At 40.8% G+C, this 23,022-nt stretch overlaps 1 protein-coding gene and 1 pseudogene across 4 annotated transcripts; one reads left to right on the forward strand and one right to left on the reverse strand.

Moving 5' to 3' along the window:
• Positions 1-1,901: 1,901 nt before the first annotated feature.
• Positions 1,902-10,763, reverse strand: LOC135524545 (follistatin-related protein 3-like). Of its 4 annotated transcripts, none has more exons than XM_064952166.1 (6): positions 10,655-10,763; positions 8,207-9,795; positions 7,260-7,445; positions 3,953-4,168; positions 3,558-3,785; positions 1,902-3,410 (listed from the first exon to the last, which is right to left on the reverse strand). In XM_064952166.1, exons 2-6 carry the CDS (start codon positions 8,277-8,279, stop codon positions 3,358-3,360), a joined length of 756 nt encoding a protein of 251 aa, XP_064808238.1. In that variant the 5' UTR covers positions 8,280-9,795; positions 10,655-10,763; the 3' UTR covers positions 1,902-3,357. The 4 variants fall into 4 exon arrangements, with proteins under 4 accessions (XP_064808238.1, XP_064808240.1, XP_064808241.1 ...); XM_064952168.1 differs by having other exon boundaries at positions 3,514-3,785; XM_064952169.1 differs by lacking the exon at positions 8,207-9,795 and having other exon boundaries at positions 10,655-10,762.
• LOC135524546 (serine/threonine-protein kinase STK11-like) overlaps positions 10,678-23,022 on the forward strand; it is a 53,594-nt pseudogene continuing 41,249 nt past the window's right edge.

Below are 23,022 nucleotides of genomic sequence, written 5' to 3' on the forward strand. Positions count from 1 at the left end.
GAAGTCATACCTCCACTTTGGGATTGGGGAACATCATTTCCGTTGTGACTCAGAAGACAGTAGCTGTAATAATACACTGTGTTTGGGATTAGGTTGTTCTTCCTGAATGTATATTACTAAACAGGGATGGCTGTTATGGTGGCCCAAGTTGGTTGATGAAGACTTACACATGAACCCGATAAAGAGCTTCATTGCAAAAATCTCAAACTATCCTTTTAAAGCTGTTCCTGGGGGACCAGGGATGGTAGTAGACTTGAGGTTCGAGAGCCAGACCATGGTTCAAGCCCCGGGCTGGGCAACACAAAAATGGGAATGGACATGAACTGGCATTTGGAAGGCTGCTGATCTCTGATCCCATGTAACATTTCCTGCCTTTGTGACCTTGAGCAAGGCACTCAACCCCCCCACAATTGCTCTCCATCCAGGGGGTGCTGTACTTCTTCTGACCCTGTGCCTCTCAATGTGTGTGTATGTGTTTGTTTGTATCTAGGGGTGTTGAGAAAGGAAGGCAGAATTAACATTTAAGTTCTAACCAAGTTACAATGAAGTTGTATTCTATACTACTATTGGGTCACATACTCCTTTGGGTCACAGTTTAGTCTAGAATGGTTAAACATTGGTTTTGTTTATTGGGTGGGTCACAAAACAATTGGAATGGCTTTACATGGGTTACTCATATCCCAAAAATGGTCTGGGAACCATGCCTTAAACATTTAATTTTCTCAGGCATTCTCCATAATGAAACTTTAATTGAAATTCCTTACATTTTAGGGAGGATCTTTCATATACTCTACTTTTATATGCTGATTATCACTATATGAAAAACTGAGCTGGCATGAGAGCTCCTTCTTCCTAAGAATTGGAGCATTTAGATAAAAAAAGAGTAGTGCATGCCATTGGACCACATTGAGGTCAGGTCTGACGAGATCATCAGACCATTACAGTTTGTACCAGAACTCTATAAACTAGGGAATGGGTGGGTTCCCTCTATGCCATCTGATAATGCAGCATTTAATTACAAAACAGAAAACAAAAGAACAGCATTTACAATAGAGAAACGGTAGAATAAAAAAGCAGAAATAAGATGCATGCAAATCAGAAAAACAACCACTTTTCCATAACATTGTTATTGCCTGTTCGAGCAAACCTTTAATTCCATTATCAATGTATTAAAAGGGTGCTTGGATCACAATATAACATATCGCAAAGTTAAACCAGATGTTGGCACAGTCAGTCCAGGAGTGGTTTTCAGTCAGAGCAGAGAAAACAAGGACAATATTTCATATAGGAAAGTGAGTCAGTCAGTGGCCCTCGGTCGCTTACCTCACCCACCTCCTCTCCTCCAGAGGGGGCTCCTCAGGAACAGGAGATGGGGTGCCTGTGCTCTTGCTTTAATGCTCCACCGCCCCTCTTCACTGGTCTCCTCTCCCATCGTCTGAGGATTGTCAGTGGGATGTCAGTTGCCAGGGCCATTGCACGCACAGAGGTTGCAGCATAGTAAAAGCCGTCCAACACTCTAGCCCACCTGCTGCTCCTCTATGTGGGAAGTAAAGGTAGACGGTTCACAACCATGGCCATGATCTTCTGTAGGCAGTAAGGGATAGACGATGTGCATATAAGCTTGTCACGACCACCCCACGAGGCTTGAAAGGACTCCATTGATAAATGCCTTTACTATTGTGTGTATTTTTAGACTGACAAAACTCTAGAATCTAAAATGGCAATTACTGTGCATACAGTATGTTTGTACTGTAAGTGATATTTTGTATGATAGACAATTAATAACAGAGGGTAGGACAAAGCCTATCTGGAATTATGCTCTAGACTAGAGAGATTATTCTGACTAGTATAACATGAATTTAATGACTGTCGAAGTTGCACCAGAAATGAAAGAGGCATCATGACAAATACTATAGTTTATGTTGAGATAAAATGGCAGTACAAAAATACAAAAATAAGTAGATACATTTGTCATTCAAATTTCACAGTAGGAACACAGGTACATGAAATTGAGTTCTATTTACAAGAAACTAGTGTAAATTGTTCAAAAACAGTATTTATTTTAATTAAAAATCTATTATATCATCTATAATAAATGGGTGGGCAGCACTATTCATTCATATCACAGTAACCAATAGCTATTTGCAAATAGCTATCTGCCCATTTGGTTCAAATAGCCACTAGTACTTAAACGTTGAACAGATACATTCGGCTGTGAGTTAACTTTGAGTAAATTAATGTAATTTGGCATTATCATGTTTTCAATTTGATAAGGCTAACAACATTTGTCAGATTTTGCAGTTACACTATATTACAGTGTATACAACAACCTGAATGGCATTATATTGGTCTCATATTACCCACAAACATACAAAATAAACAAAGCCAAGACTTCAACAGTGGAGGTATTGTAAAGGCTTGGGGTTGAACCAACAGTCTAATAAAATTGCTGCACACTGAACTAAACTGTTCATTTGAGTGATCAGTGGGAGGCTTATACATTTTATTGGGCTCCAGCATAAACAGTTTCATACTCTGTGCAAGCAGAGTTAGAGGAGACATACTGTGCACTTTTGTTTTGGCTAAGTCTCTCATCACCTCCAAACAAACACTGAAATACAGACAGCAGTTACCCTGTTTTGCTTCGAGTGAATTGAAACAAAATATATTGTCATCTTCTAAATGTGGTATCCAGATCCAAACAAATTGAGTTGTTTTTGTCATGCTGCTTTTAAGGGGACAAAGCACTTTATTTAGGGATATGAAAAATACACCAAAATAAAAATAACTTGCCAAAATAAAAGAATGCCAGTGGCCATTCAAATACATGTACCTTAAAACCAAATACATGTACCTTAAAACAAAATACAATAAATACAGCTGACCTATTGATATATGGATTTGTATACAGGGTCAAAACATAAATAGAACAGATTTGATACCTTCTTCAATAAATAGTAGCAGTATTTACTTACAATATACACATATTTTCCTATACTTAAAGCCCCCTACATATTTCTCCACAGTTTCATAAGCAAATCATCCCATTTAACATACATTGCATGCATCAACAAATACAGTATTGGTTTCCTTGTGGAAGAACAAACGGCTACTTCCAACAGTTTCCCTCACATCAAATGTATCATTGTTCTATGTACAGGGGGTAGGGATGGAGGGGATAAGTGATTGTAAAAAAAAAGTAGTCAACATAAATCAGAACTTGGTGAGTGAACATCGGGACAATTTTGGTTCACGTATCGAAGGTGATCTCTTGGAAATCTTTGTACCGGGTGGACTAAGCTAAGTCTAGTGCCAGGTGGACTGAAGTACCAGTTGGACCACACAAGAACTGTCCCTTTAGAGTGAATTCTCCTCACTGCCCTCCAAAGCCAGAGTGTTTCTTGGAACACCTGAGAGAGAGGACACAAGACAAAACACATCCAACACATACCAAAATATCTAAAGTTAGAAAATCCATTAAATTTAGGTTGTTTATTAATTTATTGATTATACTTAGGCTATGTGTTGACAGATCAGGAACGGTGAAGGGGATTTACTAGTGCAGTTGCCATAGTGACGCACTCCTATGGAGCGCCCCAGGAAGCAGGTGGCTCTACGGAGGTGGCAGGCGCTGGGGTAGGTGAAGTTGTCGTTGCCACAGATAGGCATCTCGGACTTCAGCGGTATTGGGCAGGGGGTTGTGCGGCACATGACACAGTGGGCACTGTTAGTCTGATCTGTCACACAGGTGTGGGTACCTGGGCACACCACATTGGAGCAAGACTCTGGACAGAACATGAACATAGAGCATTAGTAATATAGTATCGCTACAAAGGAATACTGATTTGAATCCAAGAATGTGTGTAATATTGCTGCAGTAGCACAATTAGTATTTGAAATAACCGAACTGCTGACATGCAAGATAACTCTTGAAGTACAGGCGTGTCCTCACTTTTGCATTCTCCCTGGTACATGACCTCCAGATCAGGGTGTCCCTTACAGCGGGCCATCAGGAGGACACACTCGTCACGATAGGAGTTCCCATCGCTGCCACACACAGCATGCTTTTTGGAGATGTTAGTGCAGTCGGGAGAGCACGCACACTGAGGACGTCCAGCCTTCAACGTACACACCTTCCCTGGGCCGCAGTTCACACCATCACAGGTCTCTGCAAAACATAGCGTAAAAAGTCAGTATTACTGTCGAAGCATTTACTCATCCTAAATGGTCTGTTGTTAAGTGATCCATATCCACCGCTGCTTAAGATTCATTCTCAACAAAACAGAACAAATTTCTGAAAACTCTTGTCTTTAACCGCAGCATGATTTAGCCAGCAAAACATTTACAATAAACACATATTTTGTTTATGGTCATACACAAGGATGTCAAGTCTGTAAGAATGTGTCTTGAGGTTGTGCCTGTTTCCACGACTGTAGGATCCCTGTAATGATGAAAGCAGGGCTAAGTCTTAGATGGATGGAAGGGTGTTTGAGCAGACCAACCAGTTCAAAGGCCCGTCACTGGGTATTACAGGCTGAGAGATGTTGCAGGAGGAACCGTTGACTCTCCAAGGCCCAGCCTGGTCAATAGGAAGTCACCCAGTACTGTAACCCGAAAACAACACAGACATACCATCGCCACCTTTCAACAGGCTTCTCAGGACCTGTTTGATCCTAATAGAGAGTGATATTCAGACCTGATCCTGTAAAAAGCAGCACTTTATTGCCTTTCTCTGCGAGCGCTTGCTTTAATATCCTGCTATTCTCCATCTCCAAAGAGGCCAACTCTGATACCTCTGGATTTCTCACACGAGTATCAGATTCATCCCCATTCCTCCCAGGGAAATCCAAAAAAATCCCTTTTTCTGTTATGTTTTGCTCCGGTTCACTGGCAGCTTGTTGCAATTCATATACGTTTTCACAAATCAATACAGATTTAAATATAGGTCAGACATGGAGCACTAGTCAACACCCAGGAATGCTTTGAAGCACTGGAAATCAGTAGCCCCAATGGGGAGGATCAACTGTTGGGCCCAGTCTGACTCTGACAGGCAGTACTATGATAATAGACCAGCACTTCCCCGCAGTATCACATGTACATTGATGCTGTAGTTTAGTTCTTTCAGTCTGCTAAATGATCCAGATAGTGCTCCACATTATGAAAAACAGACGTCTGGGCATGTGGCAAACATTTCTCCTGTGGTAAACAGAAATTCATTTTTTTATTCTCTGAGGGGAGGCAGCCAGGCCTGTGTCTCAGCCAGCATTGGGAAATAATTTATGCAGAGTGAAAAAGAAGAGGGAGTAGGAGGAGGAGGGTTATAGTCCATTTATTTGATTATTTCGATTTTATTCAATTGCACTGCAACTTGCAGGGACATTTTGTGGACCAGTTCCAAGCTGGGATGGACACACCCCTCGATATATGCCATACAGTGCCTTCAGAATGTATTCATACCCCTGTTGACATTTTTCAATGTTTTTTACTTTACAGCCTTATTCTAAAATGTATTAAATCGCTTTTCCCCCTCATCAATCTACACACAATACCCCACAATGACAAAACAACATTTTTGTTAATTTATAAAAAATAAAAAATTGAAATATCACATTTACATAAGTATTCAGATCCTTACTCAGTAATTTATTAAAGCACCTTTGGCAGCGATTACAGCATTGAGTCTTCTTGGGTTTGACGCTACAAGCTTGGCACACCTATATTTGGGATGATTCTCCCATTCTTCTCTGCAGATCCTCTCAAGCTCTGCCAGGTTGATGCACAGCTATTTTCAGGTCTCTCCAGAGATTTTCGATTGGGTTCAAGTCCGGACTCTGGCTGGGTTACTCAAGGACATTCAGAGACTTGTCCCGAAGCCACTACTGTGTTGTCTTGGCTGTGTGCTTAGGGTCATTGTCCTGTTGAAAGGTGAACCTGCTCTGGTTCATCTTTCCCTCAAACCTGACTAGTCTCCCAGTCTCTGCCGCTGAAATACATCCCCACAGCATGATGCTGCCACCACCATGCTTCATCGTAGGGATGGTGCCAAGTTTCTTGCAGATGTGATGCTCGGCATTCCAGCCAAAGAGTTCAATCTTGGTTTCATCAGACCAGATAATCTTGTTTCCCATGGTCTGAGTGTCTTTAGGTGCCTTTTGTTCCTTTTACTGAAGAGTGGCTTCTGTCTGGCCACTCTACCATAAATGTCTGATTGGTGGGGCTGCAGAGATGGTTGTCCTTCTGGAAGGTTCTCCCATCTCCACAGAGGAACTCTAGAGCTCTGTCAGAGTGACCATCGGGTTCTCAGTCACCTCCCTGACCAGGGCCCTTCTCCCCCGATTGCTCAATTTGGCCGGGTCGGCCAGCTATAGGAAGAGTCTTGGTGGTTCCAAACTTCTTCCATTTAAGAATGGTGGAGGCCACTGTGTTCTTGGGTACCTTAAATGCTGCAGACATGTTTTGGTACCCTTCCCCAGATCTGTGCCTCGACTCAATCCTGTCTCGGAGCTCTACGGACAATTCCTTCGACCTCATGGCTTGGTTTTTGCTCTGACATGCACTGTCAACTGTGGACCTTATATAGACAGGTGTGTGCCTTTCCAAATCATGTCCAATCAATTGAATTTACCACAGGTGGACTCCAATCAAATTATAGAAACATCTCAAGGATGATCAATGGAAACAGGATGCACTTGAGTGAAATTGTGAGTCTCATAGCAAAGGGTCTGAATACTTATGGAAATAAGGTATTTCTGTTTTTTTATTTTTTATTTTATAAATTTGCTAAAATTTCTACAAACCTGTTCTTGCTTTGTAATTATGGGGTATTGTATGTAGATTACTGAGATGTTTATTTATTTAGTCCATTTTAGAATAAGGCTGTAACGTAACAAAAAGTGGAAAAAGTCTATCCCTTAAAATAAGACTGCTCCATAGAAGTGAAAACATGATCAATCATACAGTAGTTAGCAGGAATGCTACTACATTTTGAAACTTGGATTATATTGCTATTTGGTACATGCTGGCTTCAGCCTTGCTGACACTAATCATCCTCACATGGTTTAAAATTGTCTGAGGCACCTTTGGTACACTACCAGCGATGGTGGTTTGCCATAACAAGAGTCAAGAAATCACTATCTACTTCTGTTAGTCAAATGGTTTGAGAAATAGCAAAACACCCGTATTAATGATAGGGATATGATACTGTAATTTTGTTAGTTGGTTCACAGCAAGTAATTCTGCAAGTTCTACTGCGTTGTTACCTTTGCAGGGTTTGCAGGACACGATTCCCAGGAAGCCCAGTAGGCTGACCTCATTGATAGGCAGACTAGTGTTGGACCAGGCCGTGTCCAGACGGCCCCCGGAGCAGCATTCCTCCCTGCTGACCCCACGCATCAGCACCATGTCACAGCGCTGCTCTTGGCTCTGCTGCAGCCAACACATCCCCGCTGAACACACCACAACAAACACAACAACGGATCTAGTTGGAGTTTTTCTACATCATTTATATACATGATTGACATATTTAAAGTAGATATACTTTGATGTATACAATGGCCTACTGGACATACAAATAGCACACTTCAGAGCCATAATATAAATTTATGGCTCTGGCCCACTTGTACAATAGCCAGGACTCTGTTTACTTTACATCAAACTGGGCTGAATGGACCAGACCAGTTCGTAGCCAGACCTGGCTGACCTCACTGTCCACACGCAATACACTCAAATCCAACCAATTCACACAGGAGAATAGAGACCTTTTGCACAGTCGTGGAGTTATGTTTAAAGGTTTTAGGACTCATCACTGCCACAATCCATAAACTCTCACGTATTACTTTGTAATATATAAGGTATTCCAACGTCCCTTAATGAGAGAATAAAGTTACTTTGGAATAAACATGCAGTTCTGCATATTAATGCAAACCAGTGATTACGGTAAGTAACTGTTTGCACGTTACACCGTAGTAACACAATGCGCACCTGCAATCTGTAATTCTCAGTATCAAGCAAGCAAAACTATGGGTTAACTTGGTTTAATGGTCATTATTCACAAATCATGTCAATCAAGTACTTTCGAATGTTCTAAGCGTTTTAAATTAAGATATCAAAGCTAGACTTCTTAAAGCAAAAAATGTTCCAGAATTATTTCATAATTAGTCTACATATCAAACGTAATTTTTGATAAATAAAATAATACTTTACTCACCATTTACAGTATATCTTCCAAACATTTGACTCAAAGCAACTGTCACACCGAAAAGAGCAATCAAAAAGTCCATGGTGATAAAAAAAAATAATAATAATAATTGTAAAATAAAACTTTGGTCAAAACTTTCAAAATGTCTGTTTGTTCTTTTCCAAACGTTTTCAAATAATGTTAACTTGGCAATGGAGAAGTTCGCAGAGTTCTCTCACGTGAATGAATGTGTTGTAAATGAAGGTCGTTCCCCTCTATATAAATATTTAGCCCAGACGAAATTATGTTGCTGGGATGGGCGATGCTCTCAGCCAGTTATAATGCTGGAACAGGGCTGGAACTGACAGTGTTCTACGTGTTCTGCGTTCTGACTCAATTTCTAGACAAGAGACGTCCCCTCACCAGAGTGCCTCAGACGCAACTGGACCATGAGTCTTCTGATTACGGTGGTGTTGTGAACGTAGAGTAGGCCTAGCATATTTCGAATAGGTTTTTACATATTTTCAAATTATTATATGCGAATAGATAATAACAATTTTTTCATTCAAATATTTCAAATAATGTAGAAAAACTTCAGAACTTTTCAGTCCATATCATATAGCTTTCAATTGTATTACAAGGAAATAATTATCTCTGTAGACAATGTTGGCTATAATCAATTACAACAATATCACAATTCTGTTTTATTTGTTATATATATTTTATTACTGATAACAGGATATACAGTATGACTTGCAGCTTTGATATAGTCTAGATTGTTTTAAATCTGTAGTGGCCATCGTGACATATGAAGCATATTTTCTTTAAACTTGTGTGGCTCTGTTGTCAAGGTGCTGTCTGGTTTAGGTTGCATGCCCTCTCCTCCTAATTGAAATCCACAGAGTGTGAGATGTGATTATGGGAGACTGTTGCTGTATAAGTACATTGTGCATTGTGGATGTGTGTTGGACTTTTCTTATGGATTAATTCACAAAAAAATAAAGAAAAGTTCAAGAATTCAAAACATCAATCATTCTTAATTTCCCCCAGTGCAGACATGCCTAATTCCCTCAACTATACACACTATTATTGCAATGTAGATGAACCTTAACAATATGCAAAGTTAATCCATATCATCAACTAAGATATGAAGTAAGATACATCCAGCCTATAGACAGTCCCAATACCACTAAGTTAGATGTGGTTAGATAAATACCAACATGTTAGAGATGGGGTATAAGCCTTTAGCCTTTTTCAATTTTTATGAGAGGACACATTAAAGCTAATAAGTGATAAAATACATTTGTGGCCCCAAGTCAGTCTTCAACAGCAGCAGGGACACCAACACAGAAGAAGCAGAAGCAGATGCAAAGCATCAGTGAGAGCGATGGCAGGTGATTGTGATGGTTAGGAGGCACTCATTTCACTGATAGAACCCCTACGTGAGAATGTCAGAGTGAGCCTGAGTGTTATTTCATCCACATGTAGACCTCCATCTATCTTCCATCCCCTTTCTTTCTCTTGTCCCCTATCACCGCCTCTCTTCTGTGGCGTTTGATATTGCTTGGGAGCCAAAATTGTGCCAATCTTCCCATCTGTCTGTCTCCGGCTTGTAGTCCCTTTGGTGGTGGAGAAAACGAAAGTAGCATATGCTGTTTCTGTAAGTCGTGGTGAATGATGTTGCCTTCTGTTGCTGTACAGAGATCCCCAGGGCACAGCTGGAATGCTGACCCTGCAGAGTGGTGCAGTGGGTGGGCTGGAGAACTGGGTCACTGCAGCAGCTCACATGGTTTGGATCATTGGGCCACACAGATGAATAGGCTACGGTTTGGCAACCCAGACTAACCACTTCTTATCGCTATTATTTATGTATCTATGGCAATGCAATACTGGTGTGACATTTCAAGTTGAAGAAATGTTGTAAAACGACATGACTATGAAGCATGTGTAGAATCTAGGGTTTTCTAAAAGTTATATGACTATAGTTTAAGGACATATTCTATCAATCATAATTCTGTTTGTATTTGTCTGTCTTTCTCTGTTTAATGTGCCACTGTATCATTGCAGTGACTATGCATTTGGTCCAGAAAAATATAATTTACCAGTGCTGCCATCAACTGGTGAGTGTTAACATCACATCCACATAAGGGAAAGCTGAATAAAATATGTTTTTATAACTATTAGCATAATCCAATAATTTGTTCACACAGCCTCAGAAACAATAATCACCTGTGATAGTGACATGACAGGGCCCATCTCCCCCTAATAAACAACGTTTGAAATATGTTGTACCCTTTTGTGGCTTTGAGACACTGACTTTAATCACATAGTGAAATTTTAAACCCAATGGTCCTGTGGTTATAGACAGAAGTTTGCATTGAGGTCAACTCACTGAAACCGTGCTGTTTCTACAAGAAACTACACATTTTGTAAAAATACAGTTTTTAAATCTTGGTTTTTTTTTGTACCATAACCAACCTTAGTAGCAGGCAGCCTGCATCGTATAACTTCGTATGATATCGAAAATTGTAACCTCTCGGAGGATGGCATGTATTCCTGTACCACAATTCTTAGCTGTTGCTATAGATTTCCGCATTGTGAATTTCTATGTTTGGAACATAGATAATGTAAAACAAGATGGAGGCGTTTCTGACAGCCAACACTTCTTCATAGGCAATCGATGACACCGGTAAATGAGCATACAAGGTAAAGTTGACCACTTTCAACATACAGACAATATACCCCATACCTGAAAATGTAATGCAAAATGACAGGACAGGAAATTAATGTAGCGTTAGCTAACTTAATAGCTTACTAAGAGACAGCTAAATACTAAATATATAACATTGCTTGGTTTGTGGATGGAACTGCAGTAGATAAGATAGTTAGCTGGCAAGCAGGCTCGTTGGGGAGATGTTTATTGCAGTCGGCTGCTACAATGAGTCTTCTCGGAATTGTTATTGTTCCTTTATATGTGTGCCCTTATAGCAAAACATTGAACGATATCTAGCTAACGTTTGCTAGCCTTGCTGTTTCAATATGCTTTGTGTTGTAACTCTAGCCGACTAAACTCACCGATTTACGATGGAGTTGAGCGGCAACTAGTGTAGGTGCTCCGACGTCACACCTACAATGAAGGTTTTATTCCAAACTATTGATTTAAACACCCAACTAATAGCCAGCAATTATACAGAACAATGTCGTGTGTAATTGCGGGCTAATCTTTGGGTGCTGAAATCACTAGTTTGAGATAAAAACTAGATTGTTTAGGACGCGGAACTCCAGTCTTAACTGTTGTCGCCGCTCAAATCGTGAAATTGAGTTTATTCAGCTATGTTGTAGCTAGTCACGACAGACAGAGACCGCTGGTTTGCACTTTCTGACCTCACTCACTGACAATGATTATGCTATTCATGGCCTGCTCAGGCGCGAAAATCTGATATCAACTTTGGAGGGGCAATTACATTAAATTTTCTCAAGAGCAATTCCCGGACACCAAAAGTAGTGCTGTAACACATAGCCTACGTTGTAATATGTCAAATGTATATTGAGGAACCATAATTACTACTACTGGATAATTGATAGGTACAGTAGTTAACTGAAGGGTTGTCCCAACTTGTTAAAATGTTTAAATCATTATAATAATACTACTAATAATAATAGTTATAGCAGTGTTCCTTATCAGTCCAGTATGCATGCAAGTGTTTGTATTTACAACCAGCAATACCAAGCAAGGCCAGTAGGCGGTAATGGTACTGTACACTGTATGGGTGCAGGTTTCATAAATGCAATGAACATGGTGCGATCTCATCTCAAAGAATCTCCAGTGAGAACCATCACAAAGTTGGTCTCCGCACTGAACTGACCTTTTTATGGAACTTTTTCTGATTAATTTATATAGTCATTAAATATGTGCCACTGGCCTGAGTCTATTACAACATCTTTACAATAACAAAACACTCAGAATGAGTACAGTTCTAAAAGCAAGATAACTACTTCAATGAAAAACCCAAACAAATCAACCAAAATATCCTTCAGAAATACTTAGTTTTTGTTCAGTCAGTGTCACAACTCTTCAAACAACAGCTATGGACAAGTATGTCACACAAAGTATGCAATTTTAAATAAAATAAATAATTAGTAAGTGTACTGTCATGTACTAAAAACAACAAAACAAAATAACAAATAACACTATACACCAGGGGTTCTCAAACAGGGTAGGTTGACCCCTAGGGGTCCCTGGTGTAATGGCAAGGGGTCCATGAAATAAAAAAGTGTAATGAACGTATTCAGCAGCACAAGGATTCCACTAACTTTACATATAATATAGAGGGGGCTGGAGGTCCCTGAGGACCACTCAAAACCTTGCCTGCCTTTTCTCAAAATATGCAGGGGTTCCAGTACTCAAAAAAGGTTGAGAACCACTGCTATACACACCACTGAACAAAAGAACCGAACCTATGTTTGAGGGTTTCAATGGATCCAACAAATTCCTGGCAGATATTTTCCCTCAAGACTGTCCAGCCTGTCTTTATGTACATTACAGACAAAATTCTGATCAGCACCTCAACTTGGTCAACCAACCCCCGCACCTCCACTGGAAGCCTCCTGATGACCTCTGCAGCCTCTCAACTGCTGCTACAGGGGTATTTGTTGTGAAAGAGGCAACTGCACTGAAAGAGAATCTATGTTCAGCTCAGCGTACTGATCTAGAGACTCATCCAACTCCCCCGTGAGAAGTACTCGTTACAACTTTTGCAGAATGTTTACTGTCCTGGTCAAAATGGTCGCCAAACTGAACCTCCACACCATCCAACATTTTTTAAAATTCTGCCCTATTGTGATCCACTGTTTTGCCAGCAAATCGTCTTGAGTTTGCATCAATGGATTCAATGTTGTTGCTTCCTCATACAGTGCAAGGTAGCTTTCGTCATTTCTGCTGTTTACCCCACGCGCTGGATAACTGGACACTGATTGGATTTAGCTGGTGTGCTGTTACAGTTACACAGTGGCAGTGGGTTTGGCAGTTTTGATGTGCTGTGAATTTTACAATGGCTTTTCTCCAGTTCCTAAATCCTGCACTAATGAAGGCAGCATCCGCTCTTTGGCCAAAAGATGGCTGGCTTGAAAACCCTTGGCTACAGTGAAAACACAAAACTCCTTTTATTGATGGATTATAATGTAGCCAGGGGAAATCGCCAAACCATCTCTCTTGAAACGTCAACACTGTTGGCAAGAGTTTGGGGTTCTATAAATTGTGGGTGTGGCTGATATAGTTTTGTGCCATCACTGAGGGAACTGGACAATGCTGTGCCACTGTCCCCTATACTGGTGCAGCTGGCAACAAGGTTGACACCTGGTCCTGCCGTGGCTGTGCCACTGTCCCCTATACTGGTGCAGCTGGCAACAAGGTTGACACCTGGTCCTGCCGTGGCTGTGCCACTGTCCCCTATACTGGTGCTGCTGGCAACAAGGTTGACACCTGGTCCTGCCGTGGCTGTGCCACTGTCCCCTATACTGGTGCTGCTGGCAACAAGGTTGACACCTGGTCCTGCCGTGGCTGACAGTGTCCCCTATACTGCCACTGTCCCCTGTGCCACTGTCCCCTATACTGGTGCTGCTGGCAACAAGGTTGACACCTGGTCCTGCCGTGGCTGTGACACTGTCCTCTGAAGTCTCTCCGTGGCTCTTTCCCTTTCACCACCATCACTGCCTCACAGTCTGTCTCCTAGAAAATAAATAAAGGTGTTTGCCGTACTCCTAACTAACGGTACCCAAAACTACACAATTAATCACAACAGCAATACCATTGCCTTAAACTGGTGACTGAACTAAGATTTGTTTAAGTTGAGAGTGGGGTTATCCATGGCATTTTCCAATTATGTCCCTATTTTACAAGTTTAAAAAATTGAGAACCTTTCATAATGTTGCCAAACAAAGACTCAACAAACTTACCTGAGACTCCCTGTCTCTGCCAGTCTGTCCCTGCCCATCTGTCCCCAGCTCTGCTGTCTGTGTGCCCTCTGTTGCCTGATCTGCCTAATGACATCATTGTGCAACATTTCCATTCGCATCTTACTTCTTTCTAATGAACATTTTATCAACTAGTCTTAGGCTACTAGGGTTCTTGCTTTGCGTTTTGGTGTACTGAATTTTTTATTTTTTTCTACCTGGCAGGCTGGCAAGCTGCACAAACACACACACACTGTGTGTAGGTTATTTACATGTACTAATGACATGGCAGAGAAGATTGTGGACATTTTTAACCTCTTGAAACTCTGGGGGCGCAATTTCATTTTTGGATGAGAAACGTTCCCGTTTTAAACAAGATATTTTGTCACAAAAAGATGCTCGACTATGCATATAATTGATAGCTTTGGAAAGAAAACACTCTGAATTTTCCAGAACTGCAAAGATATTGTCTGTGGCTGCCCTAGAACAGGAGCTACAGGCAAAACCAAGATGAAACGGCAACCAGGAAATGAGCAGGATTTTTGAGGCTCTGTTTTCCATTGTCTCCTTATATGGCTGTGAATGCGAGAGGAATGAGCCTGCCCTATCTATCGTTTCCCCAAGGTGTCTGCAGCATTGTGACGTATTTGTAGGCATATCATTGGAAGATTGACCATAAGAGACTACATTTTCCATTTTCACCAAAACGTCAAACTTTTTCCGAATTAACTCCACAATATCGACCAAAACATGGCAAACGTTGTTTAGAATCAATCCTCAAGGTGTTTTTTCACATATCTCTTCATTGATATGCTGTTCGTGGAAGCCTGCTTTCCCCTCAGAATCCCATGGAAAAATACCAGCAGCTGAAAATGACGCACCAATTTCGACGGAGGACACTACATTTTCCGTCGAAATTGGTGCGTCATTTTCAGCTGCTGGTATTTTTCCATGGGATTCTGAGGGGAAAGCAGGCTTCCACGAACGGCATATCAATGAAGAGATATGTGAAAAAACACCTTGAGGATTGACTCTAAACAACGTTTGCCATGTTTCGGTCGATATTGTGGAGTTAATTCGGAAAAAGTTTGACGTTTTGGTGACTGAATTTTCGGTTCGTTTCGGTAGCCAAATGTGATGTACAAAACGGAGCGATTTCTCCTACACAAAGATTCTTTCAGGAAAAACTGAACATTTGCTATGTAACTGAGAGTCTCCTCATTGAAAACATCCGAAGCTCTTCAAAGGTAAATGATTTTATTTATTTGGTTATCTGGTTTTTGTGAAAATGTTGCATGCTAAATGCTACGCAAAATGCTAAGCTAGCTTGCAATACTCTTACACAAATGCTTGATTTGCTATGGTTCAAAAGCATATTTTGAAAATCTGAGATGACAGTGTTGTTAAGAAAAGGCTAAGCTTGAGAGCAGGCATATTATTTTCATTTCATTTGCGATTTTCAGAAATCGTTAACGTTGCGTTATTCTAATGAGCCTGAGGCTGTATTCACGATCCCGGATCCGGGATGGGTAGTATCAAGAGGTACATTAAGAGATGGGCTTCTATCATTCTATATGGTCTTCGATCTAAAAGGTAGCTAGCAAATGTGAAACGGATTGCAGTGACAAGAGTTGACAGCTGTATGAGTTCACCATTTACACAACATATGCTGCATCCTTTTGTAATTTGAATATAGTTTGTTTCATATTGGCTGGCTTCCAACAATAGCTGAATTTGCAAAGCTAGCAAGCAACAATTCCATTTCAGTGTTGTTTGCTATAATCTTTGCTATCGTCAGTTTACTCCAAGATCGGCACATATGTGCTTCACAGTCCCATAGCGACATTTTAGCATTTGCAACGAGACCATTAAAGATATTTAAGACAATGGTAGAAGAGAGTGTAGTTCTGTTCAGTTGGGAGTTCAGTTTATCGCTAACCTTATCACAGGGACTTTGAAGCACTACAGCTGTATGCTGATCTTGGAATAAACTGACGATAGTACAGATTCCATCTTTGACGACGCCACAATAATGGAATAGGTATTAGCTAGCTTAATAGTTAACATTTGCCCACTAGCACTGCAAATTCAGCTAGTGTGTGTGTAAACCCTGCCAACACAAAAAAAGTAATTGCTATGGCGCGATTGACTGGATTAACCTCACGTCAGTTACGTGCATTGGAGTGCCTTTCAGACAGTAGATACGAACCCTCTGTTTCCTGCCAGATAAGGAACTGGCAGTGGATCAAACCATTGGGAGGCAAAGGGCGGGGGGTCGCAATCTTTTGAAACTTAAAAACGTGTCTATAATCAGCACTAGTGCTTTCATTGCATATTATTAATATTATTGAAATTACATAGTTATGTTTACAGTGATATATTGGGGGGGACAAATCATATTTTTCCCAGGATAGGGGGGTTGCGTCCCCCCTGGGATTTCCGCCTATGGGCCTGCTATGATGTTGAGTGGATGTGATGTTCATAAAAATATTCAGCATTGTTTGTTGTAATGATAGGAGCTAGTTAACTAGTATTTAAATGCATTCCGTTATGATAGCACATCCGCATCATTGGTCATGTGTATTGACATGGTAGTATTGTAGTGTGTATAGACATGGTAGTGTACAAATGCATTTGCACTTTCCATGCATTTCAGTCTCGTGAATTTCATCAAAATGCATATGCATGTGATTGTGCATTTGTATTGCAGATCTGAGGATCCCTACAATGATTCATTGAAACTGGATGGACAGTTGTGCAGGCTTGGCAAGTACCCAGGATTTATTCAGAACATGGATGGAAGTAGAACATTTGATTACCCAAGCTTTGTAAAAGACCTCGTTGAAAATCTATCATCATATACCACATTCACAAGTCATTATTACACTTGAATAATAGCAATTATGCAAACAGAACGTAATTACATGGTTTGCCCAAAACATGATGACATTAACCAACAACCAAAGCACTCATCACAGTAGTTTCCAGGTGTCACAAGGACATGGCTAAGAAGGATGGAATAAGCCTGTATCATCTGAGAACATAGACAGAGAACCAAACATTCCCTCTTATCAGAACCAAACTCTGTAGACCGGTAATATTGGACACCAGGTCCACTCACCTCTCTGGTCACCATACTCAAGCAGTGCTACATTGTAAGCAGGTTAAGGAGAACCTTCTGTTGCATTTCTGCAGTTGCAGCATCTCACATTTCAATACATTAGTCTGCATTCGTATTCATTGTTGGAGTATTGTCCGACCCAGGATATCCAGAAACATACAACACATAAGTATTAAAAACAGTCACGTCGCTGAAAGGGGAAACCATGAGTGACGGGGACTTCCATGAACACATGGACTATTTGGAGAATCACCTGACCATGGACACCTTCGTCCATCGCATCGATTCCACAGAAGTCATCTACGAGCCGCGGAGGAAGAGGGCCAAGCTGATTGGGAAGTACCTGATGGGAGACCTGCTTGGGGAGGGCTGCTATGGGAAGGTGAAGGAGATGCTGGACTCTGAGACACTGTAGGAGGGCTGTCAAGATCCTTAAGAAGAAGAAACTGAGACGCATCCCAAATGGGGAACAAAATGTCAAAAAGTATGTGAGTAGCTTTGCAATGGTCTTCACAGTAATTTTAGTGTTGATAGATGCATAATAGACTAGTCGTGTTTGTTTGGTGTGTGAATGTGCTTCTAATCAGTGCATGTACCTCAGGTGTTACTGTGCCTTTTAAGAATCACTGAGAGTAATAGTAACCACTATTAGTTGAAGTGATTAAATGTAGCTTTTTAAGAGTAATTATGGTTTTCTCACTAAATCCTGCCTTTAGAAGGTCAGAAGATAAAACAACGTTGACGTTGTTCAAATTACTTTGGCCCTCTGTGTTTTTTGTTGTTATCAGTGCTGATGAAACTGCATAATTATTTCATAGTGAAATTAATTCAGTTTTCCCAATGCCATATATCTAAACAGTTTTAAAAAACATTTTCCTTACAGAGAGATTAAGCTGTTAAGAAGATTGAGGCACAATAATATTATCCAGTTGGTCGAGGTTTTGTATAATGAGGAGAAGCAAAAGATATATACTTTAAAAATGATGAAATTGTTTTTATTCTTTAGCATGCGTCTATCTAAACCATAGAGATGTCTCATTAGTTGTACAAATCGTACTAACGAAGACTTCAAAGCACTGCATAAGATTTGACCAAGCATTATAATGTGTGGATAATGGGATAAGTTAGTCTATTTTGTGGCTACTTTTCTCACAGTTAGGGAATGATTGTTTTCCCATGGAACAGTAGAGTAAGCTATGCAGATCAACTGTAAAGACAAGTGTGCACTGTCCTTCAAATGAGTTTCAATGCACCAATAGTCACTTTCATCGGAAATGTCATGTTGCTGTAATTCAGCGGTATGACCACACGAGGTCTCTGTTGTCCTGTTGGTGGAATACGGCAACATGACGCTCAGTATTAGATGGACTAACTAACTTCACAAGGCCTTTACCTTCTGCTCTCTTCCTCCCCCCAACTCACTCACTCTTTGATTCTAATAATCTCTGGCTTGTCCTTAGAAGTCTGCCGCTCTACACCACATAAAACACTCATTACCCTTTGTGTCGGACATTAAAAGGGTCTCCCCAATTGATTTAGTACAGTTTAGACCATGAATGATTCAGCCAATGTTCAGTCAGGTAAAAAAAAAATCCCAATTTACATTTTAGACCACGTAATTGTTGAGGTGAGAACATATTATAGGAAGTTATGACATGGTTTTCATTTTAGTTGCTGAGTCATACTAGCTAGATTGACTTAATGGAATGTCTCCACTTTGTCTAGCGACACGTGTTTGTGTTTATAATTTAGTGTCAAGGGGTCTGTTCTTTTCATCTGCAGCATGCTCTTTCGGAACATTGTGGCTCACAGGTCACTTTGCATTGCGGCTGTAAAAGAGTAGTGATGAAAAACGTGACTGAGTTATTTGTGTGGAAAACAAATATGTTAAGGGCGTGAGAGCTCTGGCTTCTGCTTCTAAAAAACCTCTGAGAATAGTTGAAAAAAAGTTTCTAAACACGGAACCATATGTTTTTGTAACCTGTCTTTTTGCACAGAGCCAGAAGTGTGAATACGTAGAATTCTACCTTTAAAAACATAAATCATTTGCCTCTCAAAAATGTTCTTTCCGCCCGCCCGGCCACCCCTGTCTGCAAGCCCACGGCTCCTACGTCAGATGGGCCCAGCAGTGGTGAGTGCTCCTTCAGCCCCGTCTGACTGCAGCCCAGCTGCATCATCTATTCACTCAATTTACTCCTAATGTGTGTTACTGATTGAACCGGCAATGAGGGCAGCCCCCCTCTCCATTCCCTTTTCCTCTCTCCCGCTCCTTCCTGTGCCTTTCTCACCGGTCATGTGAAGTCCCTCCAGCGGTTAGTTAATGGGGGTTCTAATATGGGTGTGAAGCGCATACTGTGGGCTGACTGCCCCCCCCCCTCCTTGGGAGAGAGGAACACTGACGCAGTCGTGACTAACTGGCTCTTACTGTCATAGACCTGTCTGTTTACCCAACCAACCAGCCCTCCCCAATCCATCAGGATGGAAATATCCCCACCTTTCATGTCTCTCTCCTCTCTGCTCTTCTTCCTCTCTGGCTGGGGCTGCTGGTTAGATAAGTGCCTTCTATAAGTGACCCTGAGAACTGTGAATACAGAATTTAGTATTGTTTTAGTATTGTTTTGACATTCAATTTCACAATCCATTTGTACACTTTCATTGTCTCATCTTTGGTCCATTCAGGAAGATCAATTTAATCTCAGGGACAAATTGTATTTTTCCAGAGTTATCTTGGATTGACAATATTTTGTGTGTCTAGCTAGTTTGATGGATTAGTAACTTGTCAGTCAACCACATATTGATCCGTAATGTAAACAGGATTTAAGGTCATTTGTGTTGAATTAATACAAATCCTTTGGTGATGAAGATATAGCACTATCGTTTTGATACCTTGCTAGGTTACCAGTATGAAACAATTGCCACCTTGTCTCTTTTCCTTGACTCTGCTTACGTATATGGTGATGGAATATTGTGTATGTGGAATGCAGGAGATGTTGGACAGTGTTGATGAGAAAAGGTTTCCAGTTTTTCAAGCTCATGGGTATGTTTATCTTTCATCTCAATTCAATAATTGTCGATATGTGGCTTGAAGATATCTGACCAAACACCGAAGTTAATACAGACACAGTTGAAGACAGAAGTTTACATACACTTAGGTTGGAGTCATTAAAACTCCACAAATTTGTTGATGACAAGTCGGTTAGGACATCTACGTTGTGTATGACACAAGTAATTTCCAACAATTGTTTACAGACAGATTATTTCACTTATAATTCACTGTATCACAATTCCAGTGGGTCAGAAGTTTACATATGCTAAGTTGACTGTGCATTTAAACAGCTTTGAAAATTCCAGAAAATAATGTCATGGCTTTAGAAGCTTCTGATAGGCTAATTGACATAATTTGAGTCAATTGGAGGTGTACCTTTTGGATGTATTTCAAGCCTACCTTCAAACTCAGTGCTTCTTTGCTGACATCATGGGGAAATCATCCAAGACCTCAAAAAAAAAAAAATTGTAGACCACAAGTCCTTGGGAGCAATTTCCAAATGCCTGAAGGTACCACGTTCATCTGTACAAGGAATAGCACGCAAGTATAAACACCATGGGACCACGCAGCCATCGTACCGCTCAAGAAGGAGACTCGTTCTGTCTCCTAGTGATGAACGTACTTTAGTGCAAAAAGTGCAAATCAATCCCAGAACAACAGCAGAGGACCTTGAGAAGATGCTGGAGGAAACGGGTACAGAAGTATCTATATCCACAATAAAACGAGTCCTATATCGACATAACCTGACAGGTCACTCAGCTAGGAAGAAGCCGCTTCTCCAAAACCACCATAAAAAAAGCCAGACTACAGTTTGCAACTGCACATGGGGACAAAGATTGTACTTTTTGGAGAAATGTCCTCTTGCCTGGTGAAACAAAAATATAACTTTTTGGCCATAATTACCATTGTTATGTTTGGAGGAAAAAGGGGAAGGCTTGCAAGCCGAAGAACACCGTCCCAACAGTGAAGCACGGGGGTGGCAGCATCATGTTGTGGGGGTGCTTTTCTGCAGGAGGGACTGGTGCACTTCACAAAATAGATGGCATCATGAGGAGGATAAATTATGTGTATATATTGAAGCAACATCTCAAGACATCAGTCAGGAAGTTAAAGCTTGGTCGCAAATGGGTCTTCCAAATGGACAATTTTATTATTTTATCTTTATTTAACCAGGCAAGTCAATTAAGAACAAATTCTTATTTTCAATGATGGCCTGGGAACAGTGGGTTAACTGCCTGTTCAGGGGCCGCAAGCATACTTCCAAAGTTGTGGCAAAATGGCTTAAGGACAAATAAGTCAAGGTATTGGAGTGGCCATCACAAAGCCCTGACCTCAATCCTATAGAAAATTTGTGGGCAGAACTGAAAAAGTGTGTGCGAGCAAGGAGGTCTACAAACCTGACTCAGTTACACCAGCTCTGTCAGGAGGAATAGGCCAAAATTCACCCAATTTATGGTGGGAAGCTTGTGGAAGGCTACCCAAAAAGTTTGACCCAAGTTAAACAATTTAAAAGCATTTCTACCAAATACTAATTGAGTGTATGTAAACTTCTGACCCACTGGGAATATGATGAAAGAAATAAAAGCTGAAATGAATCATTCTCTCTACTATTATTCTAACATTTCACATTCTTAAAATAAAGTGGTGATCCTAACTAACCTAAAACAGGATGTTTACAGGAATTGTGAAAACTGAGGTAAATGTATTTGACTGAGATCTATGTGAACTTCCGACTTCAACTGTATACATTTCTCTTTTACCCAGGTACTTTTGTCAGCTGCTAGATGGCTTGGAATATTTGCACAGCCATAGAATAGTTCACAAAGATATTAAACCAGGGAATCTACTGCTGACGACGGACGGTGCACTAAAGATCTCTGACCTGGGTGTAGCGGAGGTAATTATATTCTCTAATAGTTTTTGATGTCAACTTTATTGCATTTCAATTTGGGCATAGTTCAACATCAGTGGGCTACATTTGCAAACCCCAAAACAAGAGACTTGCCCAAGAAAAGCTCTGGGCCCTTCTGATGATGTCTGTGTCCCCCTGGTGTTCTCCCTCTCAGGCGCTGCACCCGTTTGCGGAGGACAACACATGTTGTACGAGCCAGGGCTCTCCTGCCTTCCAGCCCCCAGAGATTGCCAATGGCCTGGACACCTTCTCAGGGTTCAAAGTGGACATCTGGTCTGCTGGTGTCACACTGTGAGTGGCCACTCGCAGATTAATGGTTTCAGATGGCATATTTATTTCATGCCTGATTTTATTTTTGGAATATATTGAATTTTTCCTTTCAGATATAACATAACAACCAGCCTGTACCCTTTTGAAGGGTATAACATATATAAGCTGTTTGAGAACATTGGAAAGGGACACTACAGTGTTCCAGAGGAGTGTGGCCCTCTGCTCTCTGGCCTGCTAAGAGGTAAGAGTCTAGACTGACTAACACTACTGCTGGCACTCCCGATATTCTATTTCATGGTATTAAACCTTATTAGAGATGAAAGCATTAGTTGCAGTAGTAAGAGTATTACAAGAAGGGTATGACCACACAATTATAGATTTTCCTCTTTATTGGACTTAATTCGTCCACTCAGATGTACTTTATAGTACGTAGCGGTGATTCAATCTTGGAGGTTTTTCTTTAGGAGCTGTAGATGGCACTGTGGTGATTTTACATTAGCACCACAATTATCATTTTGATGTATCATGAATATGCAGTTGATAGA

This window comes from Oncorhynchus masou, chromosome 31 (assembly GCF_036934945.1).
Source record: "Oncorhynchus masou masou isolate Uvic2021 chromosome 31, UVic_Omas_1.1, whole genome shotgun sequence".
NCBI classification, from domain to species: domain Eukaryota; kingdom Metazoa; phylum Chordata; class Actinopteri; order Salmoniformes; family Salmonidae; genus Oncorhynchus; species Oncorhynchus masou.

What these genes read in the sequence shown, in the direction of transcription:
- LOC135524545 (XM_064952166.1), bottom strand. Translation starts at nt 8,279, where the DNA reads ATGGACTTTTTGATTGCTCTTTTCGGTGTGACAGTTGCTTTGAGTCAA. An exon ending in GTACCAGGGAGAATGCAAAA is followed by an intron (nt 3,786 to 3,952) that starts GTGAGGACACGC and finishes TGTTCTGTCCAG; the next exon opens with AGTCTTGCTCCAATGTGGTG. An exon ending in TCACTATGGCAACTGCACTA is followed by an intron (nt 3,411 to 3,557) that starts GTAAATCCCCTT and finishes CCTCTCTCTCAG; the next exon opens with GTGTTCCAAGAAACACTCTG.